This window comes from Sardina pilchardus, chromosome 6 (genome assembly GCF_963854185.1).
Source record: "Sardina pilchardus chromosome 6, fSarPil1.1, whole genome shotgun sequence".
NCBI lineage: Eukaryota > Metazoa > Chordata > Actinopteri > Clupeiformes > Clupeidae > Sardina > Sardina pilchardus.
Genome location: NC_084999.1, coordinates 13,083,954 through 13,111,305, shown reverse-complemented (window position 1 = coordinate 13,111,305; position 27,352 = coordinate 13,083,954). Strand labels below are relative to the sequence as shown.

At 43.6% G+C, this 27,352-nt stretch overlaps 2 protein-coding genes across 2 annotated transcripts; both read right to left on the bottom strand.

Moving 5' to 3' along the window:
• Window positions 1-3,188, bottom strand: LOC134082330 (serine/threonine-protein kinase pim-1-like). The gene is made up of 8 exons (XM_062537976.1): window positions 3,127-3,188; window positions 2,531-2,878; window positions 2,299-2,393; window positions 2,094-2,144; window positions 1,488-1,866; window positions 1,206-1,382; window positions 190-1,050; window positions 1-77 (listed from the first exon to the last, which is right to left on the bottom strand). The coding sequence occupies exons 1-7, from the start codon at window positions 3,149-3,151 to the stop codon at window positions 953-955; spliced, it is 1,173 nt and encodes a 390-aa protein (XP_062393960.1). The 5' UTR covers window positions 3,152-3,188; the 3' UTR covers window positions 1-77; window positions 190-952.
• A 2,847-nt stretch (window positions 3,189-6,035) lies between these two features.
• On the bottom strand, window positions 6,036-16,944 carry LOC134082648 (serine/threonine-protein kinase Nek11-like). The gene is made up of 15 exons (XM_062538509.1): window positions 16,767-16,944; window positions 15,792-15,957; window positions 15,288-15,406; window positions 14,692-14,756; window positions 14,133-14,259; window positions 12,640-12,789; window positions 12,362-12,440; window positions 11,552-11,637; window positions 10,504-10,623; window positions 9,676-9,769; window positions 9,116-9,311; window positions 8,638-8,810; window positions 8,058-8,118; window positions 7,602-7,683; window positions 6,036-6,509 (listed from the first exon to the last, which is right to left on the bottom strand). The coding sequence occupies exons 3-15, from the start codon at window positions 15,296-15,298 to the stop codon at window positions 6,311-6,313; spliced, it is 1,443 nt and encodes a 480-aa protein (XP_062394493.1). The 5' UTR covers window positions 15,299-15,406; window positions 15,792-15,957; window positions 16,767-16,944; the 3' UTR covers window positions 6,036-6,310.
• Window positions 16,945-27,352: the final 10,408 nt, after the last annotated feature.

Here is a 27,352-nt window from a genome sequence, read left to right as displayed (position 1 = left end):
GTGGTCAGCTACAGTGGAGAGAGAGAACAACAACGGTTGTCAGGGAGAAGCCTTCTGGAACAGTCCATGAAATGATCCTTCAACGGAATAAAGAGCTCTGTTAAGTAGCCTACACTTCAAAGTATTCTGTATTCTCAAATTATTCTTTAAAGTCATTCAGTGTATAGCTGAATGACAGTAACTTCTTACTTTTTCATGAAATGAACAGTGCTTCCCACAACAGGCCCAGTCCGTGGTACTTTTGACACAGGCATGCTGGCTCGGTGTGCAGCTGAGAGCAAGGCTGAGACAGTGGCATTCAACCAGCCCTACTGAACCTTGTCAATCATGGGAGTGTTCGTAATGGGAGCAGGCCTTTAAAAAGAAGATTTTTACAATGAGTAGCTCTTATGTATGATCTATGTGCTTAGTATCATCTCGTATCCAACCTTTGATCCAAATATCATTATAATCTGTTACTTCATGTAAATGTTCTTTTGGAAACACTTGCTGGATGAACCCACCGGAAATGAGATGGTATTTGCTGCCTGCTCCATCTACAGCGGGCCTTTTTCATGTAACAATTATCGACTCAGCAGGGTTGTGAGAGCTCAGTGAGACTCAAAGTCTCAACCCACCAACTCTGCTTAGTCTCCACAATTTTACAGGAATACTGTTTAGATGTTAGACGTGTTCTTGTGAACTAATACACCTCCTTGCAGTTCTTGTGGAGATGGTATTTCCCATGGCTTTCCTTGTCCAGATGTTCTGAGGCTTTAAGGGATGCTGTTCCTTAAGCAACCTCCTTCCCTGTCACTCACTGGTTTTGTATGAAAAGATGTTAGATAACACGTACACACATGGTAAGAAGAAAATGTTTTTCATCTGTGAAATGTGTAACATTTTGATTCACTGTCGATTAGACTTTATTTGCCTTACAGTTCCTCCTCTCTCTCCTTGCTGTAACCTAACCCTAGTCGGCTGAGAGCCACTTGTGCTGGAGAATTTCCTCCAGGACTGGCCGTTTGGATGGGTCTTTCTTCAAGCACCAGTGAATAAGATTACGGCATTCTGTACAAGTTATATTGGACAGGAGGGCACAACAACGTCATGTTAATTCACCTGAGCTTCTTTCTGACCTCAGCTTTTGGGAGGTGTTGATCTGAATGTCTATGGACAGGTCTGATTACACTCTGGAATGTTTAAACGCTCTTGCGTTGGCTCACCACTGGATAGACCCCTCCTGCAACGCAGTCGTCTGGTGACGATCTCAACGTCGTCCACAAATGGCAGCTCCCCACAGAGGAGGACGTAGAGCAGCACACCCAGGGACCAGACGGTGGCCGGACGGCCCTGGTAGCTGTTGTGCAGCCACCACTCGGGTGGGCTAAACGCCTCCGTGCCTGTAAACAAGAGGTCATTTGGTGTCATTTGAGACTCTAGATTTCAAAGGTCAATCAGAAAATTCTCTACTTCTGACGGTCAAATGCAAAATTTGTTCGCCATACCAGCAAAGGCGTTGTAGGGGCCCTCTTTCAACAGCTCCCCACAGCCAAAGTCAATGAGCTTGACCGTCACATCATCGGTGTTGACCAGGATGTTTTCTTGCTTTACGTCACGGTGTAAAACGCTGCAGTCACGGCAGTGTTTCAAAGCAAGGACCACCTGGCGGATGATGTGCTTCCCCTGGCTTTCAGTGAGCCGACCTCCCAAAGTCTCGCAGTACTCGTATAAATCCATGCAGGGCATGGGGCGCTCCAGGATTAGAATGAACATGGTGGGCAACGCAAACCATTCCACGAGCTTGAGGATGTTAGGGCACTCTGGTGGCCTGGACACTATGGTCATGAGGGCCACCTCCAGAGGGAGCTGTTCACCGGTGTCAGGCTTAGAAAGAGTTGGAGGAAATGAGGGGAGTTAGAATACAATTTTGAAGTTGTAGTTGAAATCAAGATCCAATTAAGAAATCAAGGCAGTTGGGATATGGATAAAAGAGGTAACATGGGTTACTTTATTGTTCATATGCCATAAGAGTGTGTCATTCTAGAATTCTATTCCAGGTTGGGATGATTCAGCTTCAACTAGATGGACAAAACTTTAAAATGATCACTTACCACAGTTATATAACCCCCTGCATTCTCCTTAGGGATGAGCTTGATGGCAACCTACAGGGAGTAGGAAAAGTGTTCAACTGGCTGATTAAGAATTACTGCTAAAGTGTTCAACTGGCTGATTAAGAATTACTGCTAAAGACCAGGCAATTAACGAAATAAAACCAGAACAGAAATGGGAAAGTAGTACAGAGGTGAAGAATCTCACTTGTAATCCGTCAGAATTTCTGATTCCTTCACAAACACATCCACACCCTCCTTTACCAAGCAGGTCTCCCATGGTGTATTTGCGGATAAAGGATGCTGCAAGCAAAAATGAGCACATACAGAACTGTGAGTCAAAGTAATTCCAAGAGATGAGGGATGCATGAGGAGTTGTGATTCTGCAGTGATTTCAGGAAACATTGAGTAAGCGGTGATTTTTTACAACGTTTGTTAACCTTCATCGTTGGGTGGCGCGTTGGTCCTCCTCGGCCTCTTTGTAGTGCGGGGCTCAGCACGTCTCCTTTTCAGCACTGATGGGTCCACCGCACCGAGGTTCTCCCTAGAGGTCTCCTGGGCTGACCCCACATTGCTGTAGTCCCTCTTTCTCTTGCTTTTGTCAGGGACTGCAGCTGGTGGAGCCATGTTGCCCTGGGTTTGCTGCTGCCTGCAAGTTCTCTCTGGCCTCATGGGTCCACGCTGGGTGGACTGAGAGGTGGAGGCTGCAGCAGTGGGCTCCGTGGAGTTGCCTGAGGTGGAAGGAAGGACATCTGTCCTATTGGGGCCTCTTCCCACCACGCCCTTAGCTGAAAACAACAAGTGTGGCTGAGAATGGCAGTATATTTCAGAATTTCCTAAATTGAAATATTCCTCATCACAGCTGAGATTATATGCACAATCATTCTAAAATAGCCTATTTCAATTCCATTCTTTGGAAAACATCTTTACAATTTCAATGTATTAACAATAGGCCTACATAAAGCTTCGATCTATATTTGTATAAGCCTATGTCTAAATAGGCCTATTCAAGACTTGAATAACAATTTGAGCTTACCTCCACGTCTACGCTTAGCCGGCATTATTAATCGTGCCTGTTTTATGTCTAGTTGACATGAACGAAAACAGTACAAAACACTTATGTGTAGCAAAGTTATAAACGCTTGATATTTATAGCCTGACACGTTACGACCCCTGCGTCATTTCGCGTCGGTATGTTACGTCATAATGCTTAAGTAAACGGGCACGGACTGGGTCATCTTTTGAGAGTTTTTTTTATGGAATATTTTACAGCAGGGAGCTCTAAAATCTAGCTTCTATCTAAACCCGAGCTGAGGCTAGAAAGGCTCTTATTAAATTAAACTACCAAAAACAAATTCACTGGGAGGCATTCCTTCAACCACACATACCATACTGTCAAGGGTCTGTTATTTCCTCAGTTATGTCAAGATCAACCCTCATTTTCACAAGGAGCATTTTGGTGATATAGCCTAGCTAAATATGCTTAGTTTTATGAAGTGGACTGCAAGATAGCTTTCCCAAGTGTAGCTCCGATTTATTCAGTGGACATGCAATATGTCCTCGTAAATGAGTGTGCAATTTAGCCTGCCTACATGAGTTATTGGAAAATGGTCCACTTGCAAATCAAGGTTAACCTTTGGTGGCTTTGCTGGAGTAGAGTTCAACTAAGTAACAGGAACACACTAATATAGGCGGGAGTAAATCCATAGTAATCCATAGTAAACTTAGGAGTGAAGCTGCCAATATGGCTGCCCCCGCGAAGTTTTTTACGTCATGATCCCGAGCCCCTCGTAAATGAGTGTGCAATTTAGCCTGCCTACATGAGTTATTGGAAAATGGTCCACTTGCAAATCAAGGTTAACCTTTGGTGGCTTTGCTGGAGTAGAGTTCAGCATCGGCGATCGTTTGGAGCTACTTCGAGTTCGATTTCAGTGGTGCCGTCGGAGGCCCCGTGCGCTGTTAGTGGTGCTGAACTGTTTCACGACTGCAGGGTGCGCACACGCGATCAATAGTCTGTCCTGAAAATCTCACAAGGCTAATATTTCGTTGGTCTTCTCTGCGTGCTTCCGGACATTACTTGTTTTTCCAATTGCATCAACAAGAGAGGCCAATCCGACTAAGAGGGTAGGCTATCTAATAGTCCAGATCCATAGATATAGAAACCTATAGGTCATGCTGGGAACAGCTAGCCTACTAATGAACTGCTAGTTTATGGCGCCCTGCGCGAACCTGAAAAAGTGGTAGCCTAAAGCGCCTAAATGAGAAAGTTATAACACACCAGAGAGACGATGAGTGAGTTCTATTAATTCTGTCACAACGGTGTACAAGTGAGAAAAAATGACAAAGTAGCCTGAATTGGAAAATTCATATTTGTATTTCTGCAACTCTGTTAAAAAGAAGAACATGCATAGCCTATTTGGGTATTTCCCAGATTAGGGGTCAAATTGGGTTGCTGAAATTTTGAAAATCACAATTCCAAATTTGACTAATTGGTATACATCAAATTAATGGTCCTTTAGTCAGGAGTGACGTTATGAGCTTGGTTGAGACCATACAATAAGGGAATTTATTATTTTTTGCCATTTTCTTAACTATGTCAAGTAAATGTGTCATTACCATCACATCATCAAAAAGATATAAAAAATGAAGCTTAAATGATAAATCAATGCTTTTAAAACATTTTCTGGTTTCTAATGAAATCTATTTCATCTTTAGCTCAATGGTATTGTTGTTTTTTACTTGCAAGATGAATTATAGTCATTTTAGTATCTACATTTCTGATTCATCAATCTACCCTAGTTTTGAATATAAGCTTATTTTAAGGAAATGCCATAAATCAAAACTTTTTTAATACAGTGATCATTTAGACTGTCAAACATTGTCAAAATATATAATTGTTGGATAGTTTTGTAATTTATACCTAATTTATTGCTAAAAATATGTATGTGATGGTGATGACACTGCAGCTCTGGTAATGACAGTTTGATGTGATAATGACAAATCACTGATAGTAAACTAATACAGTGATCATCTAGACTGTCCAACATTGTCAAAAATACATAATAGTTTGATATTTTTGTAATTTATACATCATTTATTGCCAAAAATATGTATTGTGATGGTAATGACACTGCAGTTCTGGTAATGACATTTTGTGGCGGTGATGACAAATCACTGATGGAAATGTGCTGGTAATGACTGTGCTGGTAATGACATTTTTGTCAAAAAACTAGCTTTCCAAAGCAGAGATGATGACTAAGCAAGTGTAGCTAGCTTTCTATGTGTAATGTACACAATTTAACTATTAAAGTGACAAAAAATAATTTAAAAAATATTTAAAATACAGAAATACAACACGTATGGTAATGACGCATAATAAGTGTACATGCCCAACACGAAGAATAAAGAGTGGATTTAGTCACTTTTCTGGACATTAGGGCATCTGTCTTGCAGCTTGAAATCCATGTGCTCCACTATGATATTATGTTACCATGGCTACCAAATACATTTTTGATGAAAAAACAGTAGGAAAGTGCCTCTATGTAGAGTGTGATGGTAATGACGGCAAAACCATGGGACAGGTATAAATAGAGCAAAATAGAGTATAAAATGCATATATATGCTTAATCTGTGGATGTAGTCTATTAGTTCAGGTAACATTTAATTCATATGCATACTTTTTTTTATTAATTTGTGATAAATAATGTTTGAGATATGACGTGACATCTAAAAACTCTAGTGTGGGACAACACCAAAACATAGTTTTTGTACCATAAAACATCAATAAAATGTGTTAAAATCATTAGTATGAGCAACCATAAAAAAAGTCTATGCTTGGTTTTGTTTATACTAATTAGTGGTGCTCAAATTTATTCGATTTAGTTTGTTTTTCATATAATTACACCCAGGGGACATAAATTGACCCGAATTCTGGGAAATGCCCATTTATCAATTTGATTCAACATACAAAGAATTTAGAAATCTTAAATAAATGTCTCCTAAAACCCCAACCAACCATAAGATGTATTCCCTTTATTTGTTCTTTTCAGTAATATACACACATTTAAAAACACCTTCATATTCCCACAATATGCTCATAAAATGGTGTGTGTGTGTGTGTGTGTGTGTGTGTGTGTGTGTGTGTGTGTGTGCATGCGCACGCACTCAAGAGCGTGTCCATATTTACATCATACTCCATATCATACATAGGCCATAAATCTCTAGCTGCCACCCTGGGCCTCCTGGAGCTGCTCCTCGTAGTACAGCAGCTGGTCGACCTCGAAGCAGTCACTGGGTCTCTCCACCATTCTGCTCAGAGCCTCTCGGACATCCAGCTCACTCTGCCTCCTCCTCCTGGCCTCCCTCAGATAGTTGTACACCCTCTGGAAGACGTCCTCCCCAAGCTTCTGGGTCACTGCCCTGGAGAACATGAGCAGACCAGAGGAACCGTTCAGCTGTTTCAGGAGCACAAGACAATAACTAATTCAGTTCAGTTCCTGTTTCATTTTCAGGAGAGGGCGGACTTGTACTCTATGGGTAGGATAACATGTCCACATTAGACTGACATCAGGTTCATTCCAGCTGATATCTCTGCTGCACAATAGGAAAAAAAAAGTCTGAAAGCACATTTGCTCATAGGAGACTGAGCTGTGAATGTGCATAGAATGTGCATCAATTATTGCTACTGGTTAGAGCAGGGATTCCCAAACTGTGGTAGACGTACCACCGGTGGTATGCCAGCTGCTTCTAGGGGGTAGGCCTACGCGAGATGGAAAGGGCTATGGCAGAAAGGTGTTAAAAAGAAATGTTTCAAATGTTCTGTAATTAATTCATGAATAAATAAATCATTTTGAATCAGGTTTTAATGATATGGAAACATGTCATTAAAGGAAATCATTTGTGAACTCTATAGTAGGCTATATTTTCATTTAAAAAGAGGCGGCTTATTAAACATGATGTCTGGAATGCGTTTGGGTTTGGGAACTGCTGGATTAGTGAATGGTAGACAGACACATCAGAACCATGGACAGCACCAGGGCTGACTCTATCGCCATCCATCCGTCCACATGGACTCCATGCCTGTGTGATCAGTGTGCGAGGGCGCCTGAGCACACACAGGAACCTGGTGCCCTGACTCGTGCATGAGTGTGCTGTGCACTTGGGTCTCCGCAGAAACCAGCACGCAGGAGGCCTGATGGCTTCAGCCTGCCTAACCCATACCTGCAAGCAGAGCCCTCCAGTTCCCTGAAGTAACCAATAGGCCAGAGGGGAGATATTACCTCCTAGGGGAGGAGGGGAGGGGTTGAGGGGAACAATATGCCCTGAAGAGAGAAGTTGTTTCAGCAGCAATGAAAATGTAAGCAGGAGTGGACACAGTATATGTCTATGAGTGAACATACTTATACATCACATATACAGTACATCTCGTTGTGGGTATCTGTGTAGAGATCTGTATGTTTGCTTGTCTGTACGTTTTGCAGACAGGTGTGAGCTGAAACAGGTCCCACTCACTCCCTCATGCGCTGGATCCTGCTCCGTGCCATGGTGGTGTTGATGTGGGCGGGGCCCCGTGGACTCTCTTCTGCCCCAGCTCCTGAAACACAGCAGACAGCAAGACTTATAGCTGCTTCCCTATTTTGCATGCACACACACACACACACACACACGCACACACACACACACACACACACACACGTACGCACACACACACACACACACACACACACACACACACACACACACACACACACACACACACACACACACACACACACACACACACACACACACACACTGTATTTATATACATTAAATATATTTTATAAATAAAAATATTACTTTTATAAATTGTATAATAGGAAAACTAACATACCTTAAACCTAACAGTTCTCAAATCCCACGTGATGCCCTAGCACATGCCCCAGACATCAGGAAAAACATTATGGATCCTGTGGTAAAACTACTCACCAGTAGGCTCACTGTCGAGGACATTCTCCATATGCCACACCATGGCCTCAAGGTCACCGTCCTGGGGAAGAACATACAGTAGAGGTCAGCACCCAGCCGCCACTCCGTTTGGGTTCAGCGCTGTTAGGGACAATACAGCGGCATATAATCCTGTCATGCTCATAGAGGCTGGCACTGGCAGTCCAATGGAAATAAAGTGGATTATTAGTCACTGGAGAACTGGACTGGAACCACGAGTAAAATCTGATTATCAGTCAGGGTTTCTGCAGGGTTCAGTCAGGGTTTTTTAAGACCATTACATTTAAATGTATGACCTACACAAATTTTGAAAAATAACTTCAGTCATTAAAATTTCTTTCAAAATAACATTTTGTACCGGTAGTTTGCGTGGGTTTATGTGAAAGTCCGGCGATTAAATCCTTCTGACAAGTCTGTTTGCTGCACTGCCACATTATTAAATTATCATTATTAAAGGACTTATTAAGACTTTATGACTTTCATCCTGATCTCCAAACTCTTAGATTAGTTTGATTTCTCTTTCATTAGTCCAGCGCTTCACTAATAATCTCACACGTCCCACCTGTCCATAGGTGTGGGAAAACGCGTCATAGGCCTCACTCTCCACGTTGCTTTCATCTTCATCCTTCATATCTTCCTCATCCTCCTCCATCTCATCCTCCCCTTCCTCAGAACACGACTCAAAGCCATCTTCATAGTAATACGCCTCCGCTGTCAGAGGGTCCTCTGGGATCTCTGTTGACAGACAGGCAAACACATCCATCTCAAATCTCGCACGCACGCACGCACGCACGCACGCACGCACGCACGCACGCACGCACGCACGCACGCACGCACGCACGCACGCACGCACGCACGCACGCACGCACGCACGCACGCACACACACACACACACACACACACACACACACACACACACACACACACACACACACACACACACACACACACACACACACACACACACGCTTTGCACATGACCACTGTGCTTCTGTATGATGGGGGTGAGGGAGTCAAAGTAGCAGTGCTGAACCTCATACCAGCACTGTTCTCCACGCACATCACTTTATCCTCCCCGATGAGACGAGCTGTCTGATTCCCACCACTCTCCATCTGGTCAGGCCTGCACTGCTGTGCTGCAATCTCATCTCCCACTGAGCCTGCAGGGCCTGCTGATTGGCTATCCAGCGGTGGCGCTGGCTGGTGCAGACTAATGTCACTCTCCCTGGTGGTGTCCTGTTGGGAATTAACAAATATAATGGAGGGACATTTTATAAGGAGTATTGATGCTCTAAATTGAATTCAGTTCTGTTACAGATACATTGACGATAGAGTCTTTATATACTGTAAGTCGTATTTTAGTAAGAGCTAAGAAGTATGCTCTTATCTTTTTAATTTTCCTAAATGAAGTGTTTGTGCATGCGTAACTCAAATTTACTGACCCATATTTGGCAGTGACACTACCAAGGTAGTTGCTATCATAGTTAGCAATATGTTTTTGGGAAACAGACCCCTGAGTAGCATCAATAACTTCATCGAACAGCTGTTACGTTTCTGAGAGCCCTGTAAGGCCTGTATCCTGTCAATCATGCAGACGTACGGTGAGCACATCCACAGTGACTGTCTGAAAATGTCGGCACCGGAGCTCCCGCATGCGCAGACAGTTCTCCTGGTACTTCTCCTCGGCCAGCTGCCTGCAGTGGGAATGGGAATGGGAATGGGAATGGGAATGGGAATGGTCACTAAGAGGAGCTGAAGCACAACACTTTAACGTCTCACTGGCGTCAGATATACAGCAAGAAGCTGCCTGAGAAAGGATTGCCATCCTCTTACCATGTGGCACATTCAGAAAAAACACAGGTCTTAAAGAGACCCTATGCAACTTTCTGCAGAAGACGATCGCTCTTTGTTTACATCTGGAAGTCTGAGACGAAGAACCACGCTTGCAATTTATATATTTAAATATAGCCTATACATGTATAAATATACAAGCTAAAGCTGTCGGGGAAGCTCTGCAGAGAAAATGCAAGCATAAAACGAGCGAAAACGAACAACGAAACCGAAACCAGAGATGAAATCGCCAATCCTGCATAGTTCCTCTTTAAGAGATATTTCTTTGACTTTGAATAGGGGTCATCTCAGCCGACAAGAGGAGGAGAGGGGGAGAAAGGAGGAAAGTTAAAGAAAGGAAAATATGCAGACAGAGGGAGATGAAGAGCAAAAAAAAGAAGCAGCACCTGCAGAACTGATATGAGCTGTAATTGTGTGTCATATCAGTTGCGAGAAGAAAAAAAAAAACAGTATTCCTGTCACGACTCATGACACTCAACACACTGCAGGAAGAGGTGAGAGATAGAGGGAAATGGAACAAAGAGAGAAAGTGGGATGAAAATACAGCAAAAGAAAGAGAGAAGAGAGAGTCGCTCACTTCAGCTTCCTGGCTTTCTCATCTGCGGCCTGCAGCTTGCGGAGCCGCATGCGCTCTCTGGGGGTCATCTTCTGCACCTCGGCCCTCTGCTGCAGCGTCTGGAGGTGCACCTTCCTCTGCCTGGGGTGGGGGGGGGGTGGGGGGGGGGGGGGGGCGGAGGGTTGGGGTCAGAATAAGACAGAGGGCAGTCATTAGTCAGAGGTGCTGCTGGTCCAGACCATCAGACAAAGCTCATTAACGCAACACGCCAGTCACCCAGGCTCAGGATTCTCATTACAGGAGTGGACAACTAGCCCCTAGCAGCAGCAAATGTAATTTGGCTAGCGGGGCAGTCTAGGCACGATCCATTGAACTTAGGAGCCGAGAAACTGAGATAACGGGCGGCTCAATCACAGCGTGTATAGAGTCGGTGGGCGGGCTTAACATAATGGTGACTGACATGCAACCAGAAGTTGCGACGGTAACGCATCCTGCTATTTGAAAACAAGAACATGATTCGTTTAGCGTTATCCTATTGTGTGGAGAGGGTAGGTTACGCATCCTGCTACTTGAAAACAAGACGATGATTCGTTTAGCGTTACCCTATTGCGGAGATGGAATCTGAAAGACAACTGTTTATCCCACCCCTCTGATTGAGCCCTGCTTACGGTGAGTTCCCAGACCCTACAGTACATCTTGATGTGGGTCTGGCTGGTCAGGCTAGTGAACACCACCATCTAACATTGTTCCATTAGAGAATGTCACTGAAGAAGGGTTAGATGGTTGTTGTAAGCATTAGAGAGGACCCAGCCCTCCCCTCTGTCTGTGTGCTGTAGAGGCAAGTAATTTAAGGGCATCTGTTGACCGTTTCAAAACTGTTGAGTGCTCTTGTCTGTTATCGTGGGCAATGCATCAGTGAGAAGCAACATTGTGGCAGCTTTGCCACAACAAGGTTAGTACAGATAGCTGATTACCAAATGTTGCTAAGCTGTTTGCTAAGAATGCGTGCTGCTGGCTCACCAAAGGACAGAGGCATGAGCTTCTGTGGTCACAGAGGCAATGTACTCACATGGCTTTCAGTATCTGAGCGGCATCTTGGTCCCCACCTGATGTTCTGTCCTGCAGAGTCATGCTGGAGAACTTGTGCTTTATGGCCTATGGGGAGAACAGAAGAGGAACAACAGTGAGCACATCACGGCACATATGGAATGGAGAGTCAGTGATACGGCTGTCTATGGAGAGTCAGTGGTAGTGTGGTACAGCTGTGCTACCGTAATACGTTTACATACCCTGTACATACACATTCTAAGGTTGACTAACAAGAGGAATAAAAAATCATCTTTTGAAAATGTATCGTAAATAGATAAATGTTCTATTCTCGCGCTGAAGTATCGCGGAAATTCAGTTTTGGCAGGAAAAGGTAAACAGAGTAGTGTGCAGGTGTGACAGTGCACACTTTGAATTCATATGGTTTCTTCACAATTAGTGAGTAGAAAATGCATCGTTTTGTCAAATAAAGACCCTGTCCATGTTGCGCAGAAATGTTAATGACATTTTGAGACTGTTGAGAGGCAAAAAGGCATGTTTAGATGATGCCCCCAGACCTAGCATTGTAGCTCACTGGGAATCCAGGTCAGTAGCACTGTTTTCAGTCAGGGTTTTTTTTTCTTTCAGTTTTCCAGTAGCAACATCTAGCGATCAAGATCCATGTCAAATTATTGCTTTCTTATGTGGATTTTTTTTTTTTTTTTTTTTGAGGATCATAGGCAGAAGACTGCTTAGTGGAAAACTTAATTTTTCATAATTGACAGTGATGATGGAGCAGCCATTTCTGACACTCTCTCATGTGTCCAGCTTATGGTTCAAAACAGGACTTTACCTGCATGTTCTCTTCAATGTACGTGCTTCTGAGTGCCTCTGCAGCAGATGTTCTGGACACTGGGTCCTTCACCAACATCCTGTCAGTGTGGACAGAGAAGAGGAGAGAAGAGAATGAAAGAGTAAGGAGAGAGGGAGTTAACATGGACACACACACAAACGCACACATACATACACACACACACAAACACACACACACACACACACACACAATCCACATTCAGCAGCAGTGCCTGGAGAGATCAGAGCATCAACACACACCTTTCCAGCTTCGCTCACCTCTGCAGTAAGGTGTTGAGCTCAGTGGAGTATCTCTCAGGCAGACATGGGGTCTCACCCTCAACTATCTTCATGACAACAGAGAGGAAGTTGTGTCCCTCAAAGGCGTGCGCCAGACAGCACATCTCGTACAGCACACATCCCAGAGACCTGCAACACAAGAACTATGTCAAATGAAGACGTTCTATGAAACCCAGTCTCATATACAGTAAGTAAAATGTGATGTTTACCTGCATCATCATATGAATGAATTGACCAAAAGCAAATACCGTAATTTCCCGACTATTAGCCGCGGCTTAAACATTGATTTGGCAAAATGTCTTCCGCTATGAGGTTAATACAGGGGGGCAGTTGATATGGTGTTAATATGGGTATGTTTCTTTTAACTTGCATAAAACACTGTCCTGCGGCTTATACACAATGCGGCTTATATGCGGGAAATTACTGTAGTCTTTAGTGCCAGATGCTGTTCAGTGTTAGCAGGGTACTCTGAGAATTCAAACCATGACAGTTGCTTTAGTTGTACTGTATATATTTCGACTTACAAAAGCAAGCACTGCATGTCAAGTAGTAGAGCAAAGAGAGAGCAGTGAAGCTGATATGCCGCGTTTACTATTCTACAGGCAGTAACTGAAGACGGAGGATGTCTGCATACATTACATAGGCAATGCGTGTTCAGAGCGGAACACTTATCGAAAGTGATCGATCCAATGTGGATGACTTTGTTGCTATTGGAATGCCTTGAAGTGGACAACACAATTCATTCATCATATGACAATAAGGAAAGGCTCAACACTATGCTTTCCTTTCACAGTTTTCTCACGTCAAACCTGTGAAGCAGATGAGCTTGTAGATATAATTCCAGATGTCAGCAACCCTGAGGACCCAAGCCAAGTTCTTTAATCTCATAACAAATACCTGGCTTGATCATTCAATTCAAATATTCACACATTCTGCAAGCTACACAGAGCACAGTCTGAAAGCACATTATGTAAATTATAATAGAGATGAAAACCTAATACTGAGCTGTCCCTCAGAGGACTTCAAACACTTCACTCATTCAAAGTTTACAGACTGAGAACAGAGAACAAGAATACTGAGAACAAGAATACTGAAAGATTCAGGGGTTCAATTCCCGGCTTCCACTGTTGCGCCCTTGAGCAAGGCACTTAATCCCAAATTGCTCTGGGGACAATGCAATCCCTTGTAATACTGTTGATACATGAAAGTCAGTGTCTGCTAAAGGATTAAATGTAAATGTAAAAGACTGACTGGGGCACCTGCACCGCACGCCAACGACCTGGGTTCGATTCCCGCCCCGTGGCCCTTTCCAGATCCCACCCCAACGCTCTCTCCCACTCACTTCCTGTCTCTCTACTATCCTACCATTAAAGGCATAAAAGCCAAAAATATATACTTAAAAAAAAAAAGAATCACAAACTCAAGCACTTCAAGAGTTGAGGCCATTCTTGGCACACTTCTCTGCAGCTCACCAGATATCAGACTTGGCGTCGTAGCCCTGGTGGCTGAGGGCCTCGGGGCTCATGTAGTACGGGGTGCCTGTGAAGGTGGTGGCCAGGTCACACGAGCCCATGAGCAGGCAGGACACTCCAAAGTCACCTGGGGAGGAACACAGCATGCTTTGGAACTATCCCACAAACTACAGGGAGGAACTTCAATCAACAGTGATCTAGCAGTACTGTCCAGTAGGCTACTGTGAAGACTGAAGACTGTCCCAGCAATTGTACTTCTTCAGACAGAAACACATTACATTATTTTTTCTCAGTAACGTTATTGTAGTGCTGCTGCTTCTATTACCACAAGCTGGAACTTATGCTCTGACTCAGCTGAGTATGAACTTATGCAAAAATATATGTCCTTTTAACAGGCCTTTTAAGGCGCTGATCTCTTTCCTTTTGACTACAGCGAGCACCTGTAAATATGATATGTCGATGCTTTTCACACCTCTTACTCCTAGACATCAACTTTAAGAGATTACTAAAATATCAAAAACCCGATACCCATGAAGTATCCACCAGTGAACCTACCTACCTATTTTAACAATGTTTTTCTTCAGAAAAATGTTTTTGGCTTTCAGGTCCCGATGAAGGATCCGCCTGAGAGATGAGAGGAGAGAAGAACAAACAGGCTCAATCAAACACCGCTGAGCTGATGGGAGTCTGGAAAACACACACTGTTCTACAGGTCTCTCAGAGCCTGTTCTGCTTTTTTGGGCAAAGCAAAACTCCAAACCATGCTTGTAATATCAATATCCCATGTGTATGACAGTTAGTTTTAAGAATACTGTATATCAAATTAAGTAGTAGTAGTGTGTATATTAAGTCCTGTACACAACGCATAGCCTACAACATGTAGATCTCCATGTCTTTACCAAGGATTTCAATGTCAAGGGGGATGTACTGTTCTGATAACTTTCCGTGGTAATCTCAGTTCAAGATAGATCTCACTTCATATTGCAGTTGTCCCCGTTTAATATGTAATTTGAAAAAGTAAGTTAATTCAATGGATTAGAGAGAGAGAGAGAGAGAGAGAGAGAGAGAGAGAGAGAGAGAGAGAGAGAGAGAGAGAGAGAGAGAGAGAGAGATGTGCTGATATGTAGGCAGAGCTGGAGAGTGAGGCCCCCTCACCTCTGGTGCATGTAGTGGACCCCGAGCAGCAGCTGAATGAGCCACTCAGTGACCTGTGTCTCATGGAGCCAGCTCCCCGCAGCTCTCAGCTCCTCCAGCTTACAGTCCAGGTCACGGTCCTACAGGTCAGACAGAGGGGCGAGGGAGAAGGTGAGAGGAGCAACCTTATCAAGCTCTTCAAAGAACAAGTGCATGATGATGCCTACACAGCTCTAGTGTCCACAGGTCCAGAATTTGCAGTGAGGTGCGGTGTCCACTTCCACAAGATTTCAAAGATGTACGTATGAGCTACAGTAAGCTCTACTGGTCCTTTCAGTAGCCAAATGGTGACTACTATACAGGTTATGAAAAGTATAGGACAATGCCATTCTAAGATGTGCACAGTGCTTATAGTCGCATGCAGGATTATATAGAATTATAACAAGGGCACGTACATCCCCAAACAATTATTGGGCGTCAAAAATAAAAGTCACACAGAACAACACAGAACAGAACAGAACTTACCTCACAGTACTCGGTGATGATGCAGAAGCTGTCCCTCTCCAGGAAGCTGGTGTAGAACTTCAAAATGGCGGGGTGATGCAGCTGTGACAGAAGCTGGGCCTCCTGATTGGCCTGGACCGTCTCATTGGGTTTTAGGCCACCTACTGGGATTTCCTTCAAAACTTTACTATAAGGACGCAGAAAAAAGAAGACCGTTTCATTGACTCTGGCCCGTCTCTCAGTAATGTATTTAGCCTACTTAGTTCGTAACAAAAATGATGCAAGGTTCTACCTATATTGAGAATCACATTCCCTACCACATTATGTTAAACACCTAAAAAGGGACGGAATTACTTATTTTTTAATTGAGTGACATAGAAATCTCAGAGGATACGCTCAAGGGAATGAATACATAAACACATGTAAGACTGAGATAGCTCTGGAAGTTAGATACATTTTGGAACAAATAGACTGAAGCTCGGCGCCTTCTTGAAGTCCAAGGCAAGTCAGACTAGAACCTGTATACACCTTGATGAGGAAGTAAGTGAGTCAGTAAGCCTTTATTGTCATTGTAACAAGAAGTACAATGAAATTACAGCACCAGCCTGGCCAAACAGTATGACAGAAGGGGCGGACAGAACAGGAAGGTGGGCAGAGGAGAAAAATTACAGCATAACATGAGGAGAGGGAGGAGAAAAAAAAGGCAACACTCGACTATGCTCTTGTAGAGAGTAGAGTGTGGGATCTTAGTTGCACATTAAAATCATAACTCAATTAGCTGACAATTGGCTGAACAATTGACAGAAACCTATTTTCATATTCTTTATATCTTCACCCCTTACAAAAAAACTTCAAGGGTCAAAACTGCAGTTCATCTGCAGGAAATGCTTTGTATTGCACCACATAGCAGCACTGCTCCAGTCCTTGCAGCAGAAACGTGCACATTGTCCCATACCTGCATTTATATGGCACTGTCCCGCTCCAAGGATAACTTACAGTCTATCACCAGCTGCAGCCTTGGTGTCCTGAACCAGATAGATGGTACCAAAGCTTCCCCTTCCCAGTTTCCGATTGATGAGATATCTCTTAGCAATTAGCGTAGTGTGGTCAGGGTCCACCGACTCAGAGTTCAGTGCGTTTGTGGGTGGTTGAGCTGCCCTCTCTTTGAATCTCGGCATGTCCAAAGCTGTAGCCTAGAGAGGGAAATATGATAATAATATCTAAAAGACATTACCCGAAGTAAAAAGTCAAGGATGCTAGTTATTCATTTGCGTGAAACAGGAAGTTTTTGGATGATTAGACCTACTTTCATTGTAAGGATAGAAAGTGGGCTCATTTTGTGATGAATGAACATGGAACTGGAACTTGACTTTTCAGAAGTTCTTCGTAAGATGTATTTGACACAAACTACAATCTGCCACACTCACCTCAGCGCACGCACCTGGATGTTTTCATCAACTTTAACTGTCACGTGCGGCTTCCGTGTTTGCATTTGTTCCTATGGCAATGGATGATTGCAATTCCTATTTCTCTCTCTGGGTGATGCTATTTTACCTACCTACCTTGTATTATTTATTTATTTTTACCAGTCTTGGTCCACGGGAGGTATGATTCCGCTCGGGAAACGGCGAAGAGCCCCGTATAAGAGCCCCAGTGTGATAGGCTGGTTGCTGTCACGTGACACACGCAACTAAAGACGTCAGCAACGCCAACAACGTCTACTGTATGCGTGTACGTCTTTTAGGTGTACGTAGAGTTACGAAGCGCTCTACTCGGACAGTTTTTGTAGTTATAAAAAAGTAGTTTAAACGTGTGATTTTACTCAGGGAAACGGCTGGAAGTAAGTTGATACGTTTTTTTCATATGGTTACGTTTAATGTTTTTTGTTCTGGTTGTTTTAATTTAGTTTCATCATCAAGGGCTCTTATAATAGACCAGGGCTCTTACTGCGTTCGGGGCTCTTATGCCAACAACGTCGAAGCGCTCAACTCGGACAGTTTTTGTAGTTATAAAAAGTGGTATAAACGTGTGATTTTACTCAGGGAAACGGCTGGAAGTAAGTTGATACGTCTTTTTCATATGGTTACGTTCTATGTTTTTTGTTCTGGTTGTTTTAATTTAGTTTCATCAGCAAGGGCTCTTATAATATAGGCCAGGGCTCTTACTGCGTTCGGGGCTCTTATGCCAACAACGTCGAAGCGCTCAACTCGGACAGTTTTTGTAGTTATAAAAAGTGGTATAAACGTGTGATTTTACTCAGGGAAACGGCTGGAAGTAAGTTGATACGTCTTTTTCATATGGTTACGTTTTATGTTTTTTGTTCTGGTTGTTTTAATTTAGTTTCATCAGCAAGGGCTCTTATAATATAGGCCAGGGCTCTTACTGCGTTCGGGGCTCGTATTACACTCGGGGCTCTTCATCTAGGAATGTAGCCAGTGACTGCATACAAATATTTGCAATTGCAAAATGCATTCACCTAATATATGTATTAATGTTTTTGTGTTTTGGTTGTTCTTTACACCTCCATAAGCCAGGGCTCTTATAATATAGGCCAGGGCTCTTATAATGTATGTATATTGTAGGTTATGATGATCTTTACAATCACGCTTGCCGTGTAGCCTAAAGCTAATGGGATCATTTTTATTTGTGCATATTATTACATTACATTACATTACCTTTATTATATTGGGGCTCCTCTTATTACTTTACAATTGCAAAGTGGATAGATATATAGATCTATAGATAGATATATAGATCCAGATTGATTGATAGATAGATAGATATATAGATAGATAGATAGACAGATAGATAGATAGATAGATAGATAGATAGGGGAAATTATGGTGTTCATCAGTAATTAATATTATAGTATAAGTAAGTTATAGTATATGTAAGTACTGTATATACTCTTTTGTTCCCATGAGGTAAATTTGGTCTCTGCATTTATACTAATCTGTGAATTAATGAAGCACACAGTGAACACACAGGGAGGTGAATCTCACACTGACCTGGAGTAGTGAGCTACCTGCTACGGGGGGCAGTGCCTTGCCTTGCCCAAGGGCACTTCAGCCGTGGATGTGGGCATGGGATAGTGGTGCTCATCCACTTCCCCGTCTACATTTTGCCTAAAGGTCGAGGATCTGAGTCTGACTGAATTCCCTGTGTACTGCCCATAACCCTCCACAAATACCGAATCCGGTCAGCAGCGACCAGAACAGGGCAGCACATCGTCACAGCGACCAGAACAGGGCAGCGCATCGTCACAGCAACCAGAACAGGGCAGCACATCATCCCAGCGACCAGAACAGGGCAGCACATCGTCACGGTGATCAGAGCGACTAGAACAGGGCAGCACATCATCCCAGCGACCAGAACAGGGCAGCACATCGTCACAGCGACCAGAACAGGGCAGCACATCGTCACAGCGACCAGACCAGGGCAGCACATCGTCACAGCAATCAGAACAGGGCAGCACATCGTCACGGTGACCAGAACAGTGCAGCACATTGTCCCAGCAACCAGAACAGCACATCGCAGTGACCAGAACAGGGCAGCACATCGTCACAGCAACTAGAACAGGGCAGCACATCGTCACAGCAACCAGAACAGGGCAGCACATCATCACAGCAACCAGAACAGGGCAGCACATCGTCACAGCAACCAGAACAGGGCAGCACATCGTCACAACGACCAGAACAGGGCAGCACATCGTCACAGCAACCAGAACAGGGCAGCACATCGTCACAGCAACCAGTGCCTAGACATCGTCCCAGTAACCAGAGAGTGTCAGCACATCGTCCCAGTAACCAGAACAGGGCAGCACATCGTCACGGTGACCAGAGAGTGTCAGCACATCATCCCAGTGACCAGAACAGGGCAGCACATCGTCACAGCGACCAGAACAGGGCAGCACATCGTCACAGCGACCAGAACAGGGCAGCACATCATCCCAGCGACCAGAACAGGGCAGCACATCGTCACAGCAACCAGAACAGGGCAGCACATCGTCACAGCGACCAGAACAGGGCAGCACATCGTGACGGTGACCAGAACAGTGCAGCACATTGTCCCAGCAACCAGAACAGCACATCGCAGTGACCAGAACAGGGCAGCACATCGTCACAGCAACTAGAACAGGGCAGCACATCGTCATGGTGACCAGAGAGTGTCAGCACATCGTCCCAGTGACCAGAACAGCACATCCCAGTGACCAGAACAGGGCAGCACATCGTCACGGTGACCAGAGAGTGTCAGCACATCGTCCCAGCGACCAGAACAGGGCAGCACATCGTCCCAGCGACCAGAACAGGGCAGCACATCGTCACAGCGACCAGAACAGGGCAGCACATCGTCACAGCGACCAGAACAAGGCAGCACATCGTCACAGCGACCAGAACAGGGCAGCACATCGTCACGGTGACCAGAGCAACCAGAACAGGGCAGCACATTGTCACAGCAACCAGAACAGGGCAGCACATCGTCACAGCGACCAGAACAGGGCAGCACATCGTCACAGCGACCAGAACAGGGCAGCACATCGTCACGGTGACCAGAGCAGCCAGAACAGGGCAGCACATCATCACAGCGACCAGAACAGGGCAGCACATCGTCACGGTGACCAGAACAGGGCAGCACATCGTCACAGCAACCAGAACAAGGCAGCACGTCGTCACAGCAACCAGAACAAGGCAGAACATCATCACAGCGACCAGAACAAGGCAGCACATTGCAGTGACCAGAACAGGGCAGCACATAATTTTAGCATGTAATCTCTGCTCAGTGGTTTTTATTTTGGATTGGAATCCTGATTAGTGATTCTTTGTGCATGTGTGAAATCCTTCAGTTATCCTCAGTGGCTGATATTTTGTACGTTCAGTTCTGTCTCAGGGAAGCCACATGTATATTTAGGGTTAGACTACTGCTTGAATGCAGGTGAGTAAACAAACCTTGCAGTACCTCTCCCTCACTGCCTCACACACACACACACACGGAAGAGTAGGCTACTTCTTAAATATTGACAGTTTTTTTTGTCCAGCACCTGGGATGTGGGATTCTGGGATTCACTAACTGAACATACAGTGCCTCTCCCATAGGGTCTATATAACAGCTTAACAAAACTGTCAAATGATAAAGTTGGTAAGAAATGCATAACAGGCTAGTCTTTATTGGGGACTATTTTCACATGTTTTGGAAATGCCCACCTATTGTCAAGTTTTGGGAACATACTGTCAAAACACTCTCAAAATTGTTAACGTATGCCCAAGGTTACTTTTACTAGCAGATGATTCTGATGTAATGTTTAGCCTCCAACAGAAAATTATCTTAATGGCGTCCTTAACCGCCTCAAAAAAGACCATTTTGAAAGGTTGGTTTGTGTCTGACATAAATCTGGCAGCGGTTTGGGTTTCCTACATTTTGAAAATTTGGACATTTTAATTCTTGAGCGTGCTACCGTAAGATTTGACAAAGCCACGCCACGAACAATCGATAACTGGTCAGCTGCTATATCTTTCTTTTCTTCAAAGTCAAGTCAAGTCAAGTTTATTTATATAGCACATTTCATACACAGAGGTCATTCAATGTGCTTTACATAAACAAAAACCAAACAGTAATTATAGCAGATAAAAGCATAGATGGGCAAAGAGTAATAGTAATCTTGATGTGTCTGAAGTCATGATACCTATGTTTTTGTTTTTTCTTTCTTTCCTTGTAAATACTTGTGCATCTCAGCCAGCACTGTAAGTGTAACCTCCATCATTTCGTTGTACATTATGAATTGCTGTTTGGTGTGTAATTTGTTTTTTATGTGAAAACAATAAAAAATATATATTAACAAAAACAACAGTGCCTCTAAATCTATCATCACACCCCTTACAGTATATATGTGTCCTTTTATTGATTTTTCAATTTCAATTTCAATTTAATTTTATTCATAGAGCACCAAAACATTACACATGTCTCATGGCACTTACATACAGAGTGTTAAACATTCAGAGATAGCCCATGAGTAACAGGGGCGAGTAAAAACTCCCTATAATTGGAGATACATATAGGAAGAAACATCAGACAGATCCACGACTCAAGGGCCCAACCCATCTGCCTAGGGTCAGTTACAGTATACAGTAAGGTCATTTTTGGTGTCAGAAAGTTCAAATAGTCCAGTGTAGAGAATAAATTGTCCATAGGGATTAGGAATTTTCGTAAGAAAATGAATGGGTTACTAGGATGCATGAGCTAGGAATCAAGGCAAGGGAACCACAGCAGGCGATGGTAGGACAGACATAGGGATGGAACTTCAGGTGTGATGAGGGCCAGGCACAAGGATGGCTGATGACTGGTAATGGTTTACCTCACAGGTAAGGTATGGGGGAAGAACGAGAGATATAGAGTGGGTTCGTATTACTATAAGTCATGATGGTTAGTATGAATAAGCATATCAATGGTAATATAAAATGTTATACTATAGAGAGAAAAAAAGACAGAGAGGGAGAGTTGAGAGAGAGATTTTTATTAATTTAATTTGGCAAATTTTTCAATCATTTACAAAACCATTCTCTTCCATGTCAAAGTGAAAGCAGATTTCTAAATCAGGATGCCTGTGTGAACAGGTCTCAATTAGGATTGCACATCTGGATTTGGCTCCATTTTTCTTTGTAAAACTGCTCTCAAGTTAGAAGGAGAACAGTCCTTTTCAAGTCTAGCCACAGATTTTTTTTTATTGGACTGTGCTTTTCTTCTATAACAGTCACTTAGCCATTTATAAGCCCTGTCATTGTGAGTCTGCCAGGCTACTCACATCCCAAAACATTGCATGGGTAATAGAACCACAAACACCACACGGGAGTCCAAGAATAAATATATACATTAAGAATGATGTGCATTGTTTGGTTATTTCCCCTTCTTTTTAATAGATGAAGCGACACATTATATGGAATGGTGAGTCAAAATATGACTTCACCCAAATGCCTAGGCGGAGGAGAAGGGCAAGCACGACGAGAGGAGTGCTCTCACAACCTGACCCTCCAGTCCTGACTGACCCTCCAGTCTTCCTGACTGACCCTCCAGTCCTGACTGACCCTCCAGTCTTCCTGACTGACCCTCCAGTCCTGACTGACCCTCCAGTCCTGACTGACCCTCCAGTCTTCCTGACTGACCCTCCAGTCCTGACTGACCCTCCAGTCTTGACCGACCCTCCAGTCCTGACTCCTGTAAGTGCCCATTGTCCCTTTGGAATTTCATTTGTTATCCAATAAATCACAAGCACACAAATCTTTCTTGATTTGTTTTGCCATTGCTACATTTTCTTTGCAATACAGTATATTTGGTTGTTACTTGGCTACTGTTACTGTTATGTTGCTACCTTTCTGTTGTTTTTAGGAAACGGAGCCATGTGCCTTTCAGCACACCATCCCACTTCAGGTGGTTGATTCTTATATTGCTCAGCTGAGGCAGCATTCAGCTGTGAGGGTGTGCAATAATGCTGCCTCAGCATTTTCGCTTCCTCACTTCAGTGTGAAGCTGATGACACTCACAGTATGTTTTGTTTTCTTTCTGCTGGTGTTCACTACTTTATCACTGCATTTAGCAGTTCAATTGCATTTAAGCATTTGTTATATTTGTTTCCATTTTCTTTAGGAAAACAGATATGCAATTGTGGAGAGGTGTGGCAAGCTCCTCCCCAATGGCCATAGCTGGGTCTACTGCTGCTCCTGCTCTCGAAGGGAGAGTGAGCTGATCCGAGCCATGGCCAGAGTCATTTCATCAGAGACACGTGAGATGTTTGCTTTTGGGCTTATATCATGGCATTACAATTATGTCAAGGTATTAGAAACATGTAGTTCAATAAAATATTTTCTGCAATCATTTAATGGTAATCTTTAATCTGTTCAATCAGGAATTACAGAGCAGTACTGTCTTCATGTCCTTGCGCTACAGCAAGTCGTGGAGGACTTCGACAGGGCCTTTGGGTTTCATCCCAGCATGCATGACAATGGTTAGTTGTATCATGAGTCATTAATGAAAAAAAAAAAACATGAATTACGTGAACTTTGATATTGAACAAATCCTGTAATGCAAAAATAGCTACATTTCAGACTGAATTTTATTCCCTTAACAGAACATAGTTATTCGTCTGCTGATGCCTCCCTGCAAGGATGTGAGGTAATGATATAAATGTAAACAGTATTGCTATTGTTAACAAAAGCCAATTAATCACTTCATTCCCAAAGACACTCCAAAGTCTTGTGGGAAGCCTTCCCAGAACAGATTAAACTGTTATAGCCATCTCTACCTGTAGATTTAGAATGGGATGTCATAAAACCTCCTTTAAAACATCTGATTTTGAGTATTTTGTTCTTCCCAGGAGGTATTCCACATCTCTGAAAGGGACATTTGCTTAAAAGCACCCTCTGGGCAATATGGCGTGGTACGCTGTGGGGCAAAGAGGGCGTGCCTCACATGTCCCTCCACGACATGTGGTCATGTGGGTGAGCTGCATAGACTTTTGTCTACCTCCCCAGACCAATATGAGGACATAAGGGGGATGTGCTTGGAGGATGCACCCTCTGAGGCAAATGGGTCATTTAAATGCCTCTCCTCTAGGCCCATTGCCTTTCGACCTGTTCCTGGGTCAGTCCGCCATACCCCCGGCTACAATCCCCAGTCCCATCCCATGCTTCGGGACAGGGCATGTACAAGGTGTGGGACTCCTACTGTGGAAAATCAGTTGAGCACAACAGTAGAGGTTCCTCTTATAACGAGGAACTTTGTGTTCAACTGCAAAGGTTGGTATGTTTACATGTATACATCAGAGAATAGTATAAGTATACTTTTTTGATACCGTGAGGAAAATTCGGTCTCTGCATTTATCCCAATTTGTGAATTAGTGAACACACACAGCACGCAGTGAATACACACAGTGAGGTGAAGCACACACTAACCCAGAGCAGTGAGCTGCCTGCCCAACAGTGGCGCTCGGGGAGCAGTGAGGGGTTAGGTGCCTTGCTCAAGGGCACTTCAGCCGTTGACTGGTCAGGGATCAATGCCCGAACCGAGAATGCTGCACTCCTCTTTTTTATTGAATGTACCTGTATACATTTTGAAGGGATCTTTGTTGTTATAGTTCTCTCAACTACATGCTGTGAGTCCCAGCCCTATGATGGCATGGAGGATGCCATCCTGAACATGGGAACTTATCTCATATCACATGAAGTGATGCGGGATTACATGTATCATTTTTTGCAGACTGGGTAGGGCTTTCTTTATCTGATTTTTTATCTGAACACATTTTCCGGTAACACTTTACTTGAGGGGTTCATTCATAACACATTCATAACAGCTGTCATGAACTGCATATGAAGCATTCATGACTGATTCATGAAACATGACTCAACATTCATACCAACCTTTTCATGAATGAGGAAAACAAAACGACTAAAACTTGTCAAAGTAAAAGTCCAACAATCTAGTAATCCATATACAGGGTATTATGAATCCTCTCCAGCGTTTGTAAACATCTCATGAATATTTTATGAAGTCTACTTCAAATGTCACTTTACTATACGAGTTGTGAAGTATTCATCATACTGGGAAGTGAACTAGGCTACTGACCATCTGTGGACCTCTGAATGGTTGGACATTCCTGTTTTATATATCTATATACAGTCATTGGTGTAGACAATTATGCAAGAAAGACAGCAATGCTGCTTTGCGATTGTTGGACTTTTAAGTTTTGACGTTGAAGTTTTTGACGCTTTGTCTTCCACATTCATGAAAGGGTTGGTATGAATGTTGAGTCATGTTTCATAGAACAGTCATGAATGCTTCATGTGCAGTTCATGACAGCTGTTATGAATGTGTTATGAATGAACCCGTCAAGTAAAGTGTTACCCATTTTCCTTATGAAGCAATATTTGCTACATGACAGAAATGTCAGAAGCTATTAATTGTTAGTTGTCATGTTGTTACTTTTCTTCCTTCAATAAAGGGTTACCATGTTTGGATACTTCAAAACATGGATACATCATTTAGAAGATTCAGGGTGCCAAGTCATCCCTTTAACTTACCAAAAGTTTAGGGTGGCTTGGTACGCCTTTGTGGATCTTCTGGATCTATCTTTCGAGGCTGGGTTCGAGTGTACCAGATGTGGTCCCACACCACACACAATCATTTGTGATGGGACTGCACTCAGCTTCAGGCGGGCACTTCTGCCATGGAAGGAGTTGTTGCCCCAATCGATCACAACTGGGTCAACACTGAGAGGGAGATAAGTACAAATATATTATTTCAAATATATTATTTCAGACCTTGTCTAAATTAGCTGTCTAAATTAGCTGCTTCTTCTTTTTTTTAACCACTAGTCACAAGGACAGGGTGTTTGCTCCTAAGGCCAGAGGGCGTCAGCTACTAAAGCTGTATGCTGACACGGGGCTGTCAAGAGAGGAGAGTGTGGAAATTCTGGCCTGTGTTCCATCCTCTCTGTTGCCAGTTCTACAAATATGGCCACAGAAATGCCCTGATGCCCTGGTGAAGCTTGTCAGGGCATTGTCAAAGAACACTGCAGCATGTGCGCTCTTTCACCCTTCCCCAGAGCTGCGCCATTTTGTGCAGAGGATGGCAGAGGGTGCAGCTGTGAAGCAGTCTGTCAGTGACATGCACTTTCTGCAACAGCAGTCCCCTCTGCTTTTTGAGTTCATGAAGAGCAGTGAGGAGAGTCATGCACCATCATACCTGACGTCACTCCTCCTGGACCTGCTGGACAGAGCAGAAAAGCCTTTTGTTGTCCAGGAGGAAGTGACTGAGGATCCATGTCCAAGCCTGCCACACCGCATGTCCTTTTTCCCTGCCCTCCCGAAAATAAGAGAGAGGGGGCACTATGTGGCAGACAGGCATGGAGCTCAACCTGCCTGCCGTAAAGGCACCAGTGGGCACCCCTCTCTACTACCTGGGATATTCCTGGTGCATTGTTTGCATGGTTTGTAACTATCTCAGAATACAATCATTAATTGTTGTTATCTTGAAGCATCGTCATTGCTGTCTTTGTTTCACTCTCAGGAATATGCTACGGATTTGAGGTCATGGTGAAGTGTGAGTCACCAGACACACCCTTTACTGTCCTCAGGACACGTTTCAGGGAAAGTGAGTAGAAATATCTCAAACAGCATCATTCATTAATTGCACTGCCATACCAACTGCACACACATGAGCTTCCTATACAGTATGTATATTCATTTACCCAGTACCTACTGTAAGTACTCTGTATTTAACTTGAGTATTGGAAACTGTAGTTTACTCCACTACATTTGAAAGCCAAATACTGTTCTTTTGACTCCACTACATTTGGAATATGAAATAAAGTACTTGTTACTTTTAAACACATTTGGAAATGTTATGAACATAGCTCAAATGATTTAGTTTGATGTAAGGAACTAAAGGTCTTTGCAAGTCCTATGACTGACCAACCCTTTTAATGACCTAATAAGCACTACATTAAAAAGGACAAATAAGTGCTTCTGTACTTCAATCTGACTTAACCCTCATGTTGTCCTTGGGGTCAATTTGACTTTCACTTTTGGTGGTGGTTA